The following is a 10220-nucleotide window of genomic DNA, read 5'->3' on the forward strand; positions in this document are numbered from 1 at the left end:
TTGGGAGGCTGAGGCGGGTGGATCACGAGGTCAGGAGATTGAGACCATCCTGGCTAACACGGTGAAACCCTGTCTCTACTAAAAATACAAAAAAATTAGCTGGGCGTGGTGGCAGGCGCCTGTAGTCCCAGCTACTCGGGAGGCTGAGACGAGAATGGTGTGAACCCGGGAGGCAGAGCTTGCAGTGAGCCAAGATTGCGCCACTGGACTCCAGCCTGGGAGACAGAGCGAGACTCAGTCTCAAAAAAAAAAAAAAAAAAGAAATGGCAGTCTTCTAATAACTAGGTTGTTCTGAATGGCTTCCCTTTTCAGTCCTGCTATTGCTGCAAACTGAGTATGAAAGAAGGCGACCCAGCCATCTATGCCGAAAGGGCTGGCTATGATAAACTGTGGCACCCAGCTTGTTTTGTCTGCAGCACCTGCCATGAACTCCTGGTTGACATGATTTATTTTTGGAAGAATGAGAAGCTGTACTGTGGCAGACATTACTGTGACAGTGAGAAACCCCGATGTGCTGGCTGTGATGAGGTACGTTCTATGGGACCACCTGCATGCTGGTGCCCTCTTAGACCCTCATATGGTCCCTTTACCTAGAAGGCAACAAGACTTGACCAAACAGCAATTGCTCTGTTTACATCCAAAAAAGTTTTAAAAAATAAACTTTTGATATTCATTCTGTCTGTGTTAATTGGGTTGACAAATGAAAGACTAGAAATATAAAAGATTGATTTAGACCAAACTAAGTGATAGCGTAAGTTCAAGTTTTAGGTTATCATTTTCAAACTTTAGACCCTGAGAAAGTATGTTGTTACAGATATAAATCTCTTATTATATAAAAATCCATCTTTATTTTTATCTTCTTCCTAGCTGATATTCAGCAATGAGTATACCCAGGCAGAAAACCAGAATTGGCACCTGAAACACTTCTGCTGCTTTGACTGTGATAGCATTCTAGCTGGGGAGATATACGTGATGGTCAATGACAAGCCCGTGTGCAAGCCCTGCTATGTGAAGAATCACGCTGTGGTGAGAAGTATTCTAAGGATATGGTTGCCTCAGCCTGCTTTAGGACTTGAGTTTATGCTTTTCTTAAAGCCTCTTGCAAATGGGAAACAGAAAGCACTCCTTCTAAGTAGAAAGCAAATGATTCCTACCACAGGATGTTAAAATCAAGGCAATTCAAAAACAATACATGCATTGACTATAAGCCACTGCAAGATTTCTACTTGTGAAGTTTACAGTATCAATTATAGGTACTGCTTAATAATAAAATCCTCACTTAAAAAAATTCTTAATGGGAATGAGATTGTTTTATTTTCGTGGTTAGCAATCAGATTCCATTTCAGTAAAGGTGTCTAGGGGCTACTGATATTCTTTAGCTCTATTTGAACATGATGCTTTCTGTTCGTGTTACTGGACCACCCACTGGAATTTTGTTTTTGCTACCTGGAGATTGTAAGATACCTATTTCTTAAACCCTCATTGAATTGATTTAGCATAACAAAACTTGGCCTGCACATTTAGATTTTTGTGTGGGCCAAGCATTCCAATGTTAAAGTATATTTTTTCTTGTATTTACGCTGCTTACACAGAGCTGCTGTTGTATAATGGCCAAGTGATGGTAATGTAGATAAAGGGTAAAAAGTTGACCATAGATGGTAAAGTGTATAAACCAGGAGTATCCAAATAGACATTTACTTCTTTATATGCAGCAAAACACATATGTGTTAATGGTCCCCTGAGCTATCAAGTAAAAGGGACTCCTGGCTAAGGAATGAAATTACATATGGTTTATATAGTTAGAGTTACAAGAGTGTGGTACTGTGAAGATAAGGTAACAAGTTTTGATGTCAATGCCAATTTTCAGCGTTTACCCATTGCCCCAGATACAGTTATTCATTCTGTCAACTGTGCCTCACCAATATATTTCACATTCTCATAATTACAACCACTCTACTTTAGACCTTTTTTTTTTTTTGTCATTTTGACTATTGCAGTGGCCTCAAATTTCGTTCCTCCACTTTCATTCATCTTGCTCAAAAGCTACCCACCATAATGATGGAAAATTATCTTCCTAAAATGCAAATTATTAAACTTTTAATAGATCTGGCCCCTTCTTGCCTCTCCTGTCCCTTCTACTAGTTATCCAACCCAAATCATACATTTCCACACGTTCACCATCATTTTCTAGTTTACACACTGTTCTTTGTCTTTCGTTACTCCTAATAGTTTTTCTAATACACCCTGCTTTTCCCTGTTTTACCTGACTGTACCTACACATTTATTCCTTTAGATTCAGTTTAGGTTTAACTTTTTTTCGGAACACCTTTCCTGATTCCCTATGCCTATCCCTATTGCCTCCAGGCTCTCCGTGTTCCCAATGGTGTGTGTGTGTGTGTGTGTGTGTGTGTGTGTGTGTGTGTGTGTGAATATCATTCATCTGTCTCCTTCACTAGACTGTAAGCAGCTGGAGGGTAGAGCTTGCCTTATTATTTCTATATCTTCAGTGTCAGCACTTAGAAAATGTTTGAGTGACTGACTTGTGTTCTTAATATTTCTCACTTTCGGGTTACCATGGGCATTCCTTTACCTGGGGAACAAGATGTTAAATCACCGTGTAACCTGATACATTATTTAGCTAAAAACTGCTTCAATGAATATTGTTGCAACAGTTTTTCTACAGACTAAAGGTATTATAATGTATACCTTTTTTTGCTGCTGTCTGACCGTTAATCTCAAGGACTAGAATGTAACTTCATCAGGGCAGGGATTTTTTTATCTGCCTTTTCTGTTCCCAACACTAGGACAACATAGGTGCTCAATAAAAATGTATTGAAACAGATGAAACTGCTTTTTTTTCTTTTTTTTTTAGCTGTTACAAGCTTCTCTGTATTACATTGTTTCTAATCAATGGCAGATAGGATTTTTTTAAATAAAAGAAATTTCAAATTATTTAGTTTTATAGTATAGCATCATTTCAGCCAGGCGTGGTGGCTCATGCTTGTAATCCCAGCACTTTGGGAGGCCAAGGTGGGCGAATCATGAGGTCAGTAGTTCGAGACCAGCCTGGCAACATGGAGAAACCCTGTCTCTACTAAAAATACAAAAAAATTAGCTGGGCGTGGTGGGTGCCTGTAATTCCAGCTACTTGGGAGGCTGAGGCAGGAGAATTGCTTGAACCTGGGAGGTGGAGGTTGCAATGAGCCGAGATCCTGCCACTGCACCCCAAGCCCAGGTGATTGATAGTGCGAGACTCCGTCTCAAAAAAAAAAAAAATTATATATATATATGTATATATGTGTGTGTGTGTGTGTGTGTGTGTATATATATATATATGTATGTATGTGTGTAGCATCATTTTTGTTTACTTTCTCAGTGGCATGTACCATGCCTAATATTAAAATGAGCATACATATCCATTGCCAGAACAAATTCCAGCTAACAGCAAAGAGAGCTACCCACACAGCATGCTACATTATATAAAATTTGGAGAAGGTTATCTTGATCTGCTTAGATCTTTTAATCTTAGAGAGAGAAAATACAAATTATTTTTAGACCTGAAATCAAGTGCTCAACTCCAAACAATATTTCTGAGAAAAAAAAAAGTACCTGGAAGGAAAAAACATGGGAGATGCACCTACTTTGTCTCTGTGTAGTCACTAGAACTCCATGGTTATCCCCAGAATTCACATCCATCAGATTCACAGGACACTCCTGCAGAGAGCTCATTACAACAGGTGTCATTAGCTCTTTTACATCCTGTGTACAAATATAAAGAGGGATTGAAGGAAATAAGAATTCTTTGAAATATTAAAGGTTTAGGAACATGGGAAGATCAAATGGCAGGCAGGAAGTGGTGAAGCACATCATCTCTCTGAAGCATTCTGCGGTCCCCAGGCCCTCGGCGCAGCCTGGGCCAATTTTAGATTTTTGAGGAATTAGGGAACAGTAGATTTTGAATGAATGGTAATCAAATTATTAGTAAAATGAAATTTTATGAAACCACAAAACTTAATTCTCTATACCATTTGTGTGTACTAATTATCTTTTTGCTTAATTTTCTTAATTTCATGTGTAATTGAACATTATCTCTTTTTTGTAAATTGCAACTGAAAATGTGTGTTTTGGGTAATTTTAAAAAATCACAGGTCTGAGAAAAAGAAGATCATGGTCTAAAAGCAAGGGAATAAAACACAGTGTATTTTACAAGAACACATTCAAAATACTCACACAAACAAGAAATATGGAAAGACTGAATGTTCTTATCACAAGGAAATCATAAATGTTTAAGGAGAGGGATATCCTAATTACCCTGATTTGATCACTACGCTATGTATACATGTATTGAAACATCACATAGTACACCCATAAATATGTACAATTATTATGTGTTGATCATAAATTTTAAAATGGAAAGATTAATATGAAATGTAGAAAACAATAAGACAATGTTCTAAATGAATAATAAAGCTTTAAAAATATATACAAAAAGCAGTTGCTGCATGGTGCAGCTACACATTAGAAATGTGCTTGTAATTGAAGCATTCATTTTTATTGTATTCAGGAATAGTGGTTGATCACACAAAGAAAGAATTTTCATTATATCTCAGGGAAGACTGGGTTGACCTAACTTAGAGATTACAGAGCTATAATCTCTGTAATCAGAAGCAATGTAACAAAAATTTGCAGGTCTGAAGTGGACATATATAACCAGGCCTCACTTGACTGCCTAAACCAATTACCCAATGAGTAGCAGCCACATTTTGAAGTCTTTTCGAGTAAGGAGGCTCAAGCTGAATGACCTCCACCCACCTGTTCCCACCCCTTATCCCTCAGTAATTCCTGACAATCACATTACGAGACCAAGGGTGCTTAAGATGAGTCACTGTGATACCAGACAGTCTTGCTGGCCTCTTCACTTGTTATGAAATATTTAAAACAAAAACTTTAAGACAGCTGTATTCATTCAGAACATGTATAAACTATAAGGCGTGGACTATCCAGTGTTTCAGAGGTCCGAACTGGTTTTCTGTTTTCTGCTATAACATAGGTTATTTATTCATTTTCCTCATGTACATGTTTGAATAAGAAGAAAATTTTGTGGTGTAAATGTATGTATGTTTGTGTATGTATATACATGTTTGTCATGTATATATTCATAACACATACTGAATGGTACAGGGATTGTAAGTATTAATGTTCTACAATATTAGATTACACATAAATTATGACTGATCTTATGACAGAATGGAAGGCAATTAACTACAAGTTATATTTTTAGTGCAAATTCATTATTCTCAAACACTGTCAGTATTTTTAATTGAGTCCTTAATTACTTTGAACATGATTTTAATTTACTGCTGTCTAGAAATTAGTGGTGTTAATAATCTCATATGTCATAGGTAAGACAGGTAAAATTACCACTTCAAAGCTTTAATGAACAAGGAAAAATCATCTCATAAACTTCTGTGTAATTACAAATGTGCAATCTAATAAAATACATCAGAACTAAGCACACTGCTTTGGAACTTCCCATCAAGACTTTCTGCCTTGAACGCCATGAAGTTATCTTACATGCATCAAATCACCTGTTTGGCCTTCACTCGTTATTTCTCAGGCTGCTCAGCATATTGACCTCCATTAACAGTTGGCCAAAAAGGTTAGCTAGAAGGCCACCCTCCGTCGTGTATTTCTGAGGTTGTCATTATGAGTTTTAATTTATCATCTAAAGAAACATGTTCAGTTTGTCCTAAGATGAAAATGTTACCATTACAGCTTGATCTCTCACCCTCTTTTCTTGTATTATTTCTTAATAGGTGTGTCAAGGATGCCACAATGCCATCGACCCAGAAGTGCAGCGGGTGACCTATAACAATTTCAGCTGGCATGCATCCACAGAGTGCTTTCTGTGCTCCTGCTGCAGTAAATGCCTCATTGGGCAGAAGTTCATGCCAGTAGAAGGGATGGTTTTCTGTTCAGTGGAATGTAAGAAGAGGATGTCTTAGGAGGAGGGCACCCAGAAGTATCGAGCCATAGCTATCCAAAGTGGTCTGCATTTCTACTGTAAAATGCAATTTGAAAAAAATAAAATGCAAAAAAAGAAACTGTAAAGGAAACCAAGAGATTTTGTTCGATTTTTTTGGCCGTTTTTTCTTCATCAATTTTTTTTTCTGTCTCAACTTTTAAACTTGGTTTAAACATTTGATTTGTGAAACAGTAAATAATTGTATCCATAGCTTTTCAAAGTGAAATCATTTAGTTGGAAGCTTGGATCTCATTAAACTTCGTGTCTCTATTCCATTTGTGCCAAACACTTAAAAGTTAGTGTACTGAAAAGAAAGATGAGCATTTCTAGTTCTACACTCCTTTTTTCCCCCCATGTGTAAAATGAAAAGGAAACTAAATTTGCCCTAATACCAAGGCGCTACGTTTATTGCCTCGTCTTATTCACTGACCTTTGTAATGATACACAGTGAATTCTTTTTGACAAAGAGAAATGCAGTGTGGTATGCAGAGCTGCTGTTTTAATGCCTATGCATTTACTCTTTCCTGATTTAGGCAGAGGTGGCCTTTTCTTTATTGCATTTCTCTATTTTTTTAATGTCCCCTACCTTCAGTATTCTCTTTGTAAGTTGGTGACTTCCATCTGTGACCTTGAATATTTTATTATCACATGTCGCATAACAGTATCCACACTTTTTAGTTCTTTTGTTTTTTATTTTGAGCAATTCTCCTGCCTCAGCCTCCCAAATAGCTGGGATTACAGGTGCATGCCATCACGCCCAGCTAATTTTTGTATTTTTAGTAGAGACAGGTTTTCACCATGTTAGCCAGGCTGGTCTCAAACTCCTGACCTCAGATGATCCGCCTGCCTTAGCCTCCCAAAGTGCTGGGATTACAGGCGTGGGAGCCATCATGCCTGGCCTACACACTTTTTACTTCTATAGATGATTTTTGGCTTGGACATAAAAGCCAAGCCCCCCATTTGCTTTTAATCCAAAGAACATGTATAGTTTTTGTACCCAGAGACTATGATTTATATTGATTGCACTTGCCTGCCATGATTTAGATAAGATTTTCTTTTTGCCTGGTTTTTATTCTTTTCTAATGGATCCTGTTTTATAATACTTCCAAGCCTATCCATGGATATATCAAATGTCTTCACTTGTATATTTTCATGGCTAGGTATTTCTAATGTTTATTTTTCCCTGTGTACTTCTACACATAGCTATGCACTATGAAAATTAAATGGAATGAGTGATATGTATATTACTCAAAATAAAGTTTCTTTCATTTTAATAATCATTGTATCTTTTTATTCATATCCTTTTTTGAGTGAAAAATGCTTCTGCAACTAAGCATGTGTTACAGCAGGGGGCGATGTCTCCACGGATAAAAATTACCCAAACGAAAATAAAGTCTGCCTGCCTCTGACAGGACAGCACGGAATCTAGACGTTTCATTATGGAGAAAAGATAAGGTTTATGAAACTTTAAAATCAGGACTTTTAAGTTTGGTCATGCAAGAATTTTTTTTCAAAGAAAGGGAAAGTAATTTTAATTAAAATTTGGGAGAGCTTATTTTCTATTCATTTGGATCTAACAAGCCTTTTATACTTGGGTTTCAACGGTGGTTTCTTTATATGTAAAAAATATTAAAAGAAGAATTTTTTCATGGAAACTTATCGTGAGACAGGAAGCAAATGGGGAATAGTGGTAGATTCATTCTTCCTAATGTTAGCGGGCCATAATACTTTCTCCCTCAGTCTACAATTATTTTTGTCATTGTGGGAGTAGCAGTTTTCTCTGATACATACCCAGAATAACTTGCCTTTTTTTTTTTTTTCCAGCTCCTGTTTGGCCAATAGTACTTCTCTTTACATTCCACTTCTCCACTCCCCTCCACCACACACACATGCACATGTGCATACCAAGCATACAAATTTACTCCTTCTGCACTATGCCTTCAACCATGCAAAAGTAACTTTTGGAGCTTGGATATGTGTCACCTTATCTAAAGTACTCTAATTCTGCATATAATTTTAGAAGCTAATATCACAAGTATCATTACTGTCTATAAAGATTGCTTTATGCTTGCTCATACCTTTATCTTAAATGGCAACAAATATATTTTCCACAGCATATTGTCCACAAAGTTGTACAGCTTAACTTTTCCCAGACATGGCTAAGTGAGAATAAACTGAAACAGAACCCATCTGCTACTAACGGCCAATTCCCTTAGGAAATCTGGGTTGCTCTTGAGACGTACTGGCCTTCATATTTGTTGCATGGTACCTAACATATCTCCCTTTCCTCCTTCCTTTTTTATTTTTGGGGGTGGGGGGCGGCAAATGAGGGGTTAGGGATTGTTCTTTTCATTGACTAGCTGAAACTTCTATTACTGAAGTCTTCAAGCATAGATTTCCAAATTTGACTTTGAAGTATTTCAGCCCAATTTCACCAAAGACAAGGGATTCATCACTGATTCATTCTCAAGGAATTTCCAACACATAGCATTTAAGCTTATACAACTTCACCATAGTTACCAAAGAGACACCAACACCCAAGATCAGTATTCAGCCTTTGTCTTGAGATGCCTTGGCATATCTGAACTTGTCTTCTGGGTATTCACTTAATTCTTTGGAAAACTTGGGATTCCGTCAAGGTCTCTATAAAAAGGCACTTTGCCACAATTTCTTACTCATCTGCCCCTTCTTGACCTCTGTGGATTTAAATGCTCGCCGACAATTTTGATGACTGTACTGAATGCCCACATGTATGCAAAGGACCCACTGTGCTGGGATATGTGTATGTGCTTTGACCACACAAAACACATGCTGGCTTGATTAATAGATTAATAGGATCTTTTTTCATATATTTAGTTGATGCTTAAATAGCTTTGGCTAATTATTTTCTTCTTTCACAGAGAACATGTCATTGTAGCTTCTATTTGATGTGATAATACAACTTGAAGCACTCAAAATAAGATGCCATTAACTTTTTATACTTGTTTTGAATGGCATCTTATGAGGACATTTATGAAGGCTGCTAACAATTTTTTTTTTTCAGTGATACTCCTCACCAGGGTATCTTGCCCCTCAGCCAATAACAAAACCAACTTGTACCCAGTTATCTTTACTAGAGTCAGACATTAGTGAATAGAGACTAATATTAGAGTTGATTTCTCCATAAATATTGATGGACTGTGAAGGCATCATGGTATATAGTTCCAGGGACAGCTGGATTTAGGAATCTAGACAGACACTTTCTGGCCACATCCCACTGATTCTCCTCCTCTCCCATTACAGTAGGATGGAGGACAACATTGTTGGATTTGAAGAGTAAGAAATATCAGGCCCAAGTGTTGAATGGACATAATGTATTGAATAACCACATCATCAAGAATAACCACAGGGAAAATGGTGGAGAGAAGAGTAAGCCAGAGCTAAAGTTATCAAAGTATGTGGAGAAGTATTGTGGCATCTGATAGAAGATGGAAACTCAGGGTGGAGATGGGTGGTAAAGTCTAAGGCCATGTGCTACACCTCAAAGAGCTATGATTGTTAGGAAACAAACAGCCTTTAATGGGAAAAACAGTAGACAGTGAAGACACCTACCCCACAGGGATTGTGTCAGACTCTACTTGAAATACTACAGAAGAAACAGACTTTGGGGATAACTAGGTCTCAGTTGGAGAAGATGAGGAGGAGTTTGAGAGTACAAAGGAGTCTGCAGTTCACAGAAGTTGGATGTCAGTGGGTACAGAGATAAGAGTATAGGAGGAGATAGGGCCAGATTCTAAGTACAAAGCAGAATGGGTATCAGGTTTCCAGTAAGGCTGAAAAATCTAGAGGCCAGAGGTAATAAACAGGGTCTAGAGGCAGGCTAAGGTTAGTTCTGGTAGTTTCCTAGGGAAAATTGGGTTATCAGGGACGCTTTTGGCTGTAAGTAACTAAAAAACTAAGAGTGGTTTTAAGACAAGGTGGAGGCTAACCCAAATTTGGCTCAGAACAAGTTTATTTTAATCTCTATTCTTCCACCCTCTGTGTTGTTGCCTTCTATTCTCATTTGTCCCTTCATTCAAGCCACACTGCCTCATATGACATCATCCAAAATAATAAAGAAGAGAAGTGGCAAAAGCGTATTTTACCTCTAGACAAGGAACAAGATCTTTCCCCGGGGCCCCCAGCTGATTCACCTGCCTTTCCACTTCATTGGCTA

The 10220-nt window shown here is 37.7% G+C and overlaps 1 protein-coding gene across 2 annotated transcripts in view; it reads left to right on the plus strand.

Moving 5' to 3' along the window:
• The window catches only part of TES (testin LIM domain protein), a 49170-nt gene extending 41868 nt beyond the window's left edge, over positions 1-7302 (plus strand). For both annotated transcript variants that reach the window (XM_058426128.1, XM_032761511.2), the window contains 3 exons: positions 313-528; positions 868-1026; positions 5817-7302. In XM_058426128.1, the coding sequence (XP_058282111.1) occupies positions 313-528; positions 868-1026; positions 5817-6005 (564 nt within the window). In that variant the 3' untranslated portion in view covers positions 6006-7302. The remainder of the gene's footprint in view (positions 1-312; positions 529-867; positions 1027-5816) is intronic.
• The last annotated feature ends 2918 nt before the right edge of the window (positions 7303-10220 follow it).

The sequence above is a fragment of the Hylobates moloch genome, unplaced genomic scaffold (assembly GCF_009828535.3).
Source record: "Hylobates moloch isolate HMO894 unplaced genomic scaffold, HMol_V3 SCAFFOLD_1, whole genome shotgun sequence".
Lineage (NCBI taxonomy): Eukaryota > Metazoa > Chordata > Mammalia > Primates > Hylobatidae > Hylobates > Hylobates moloch.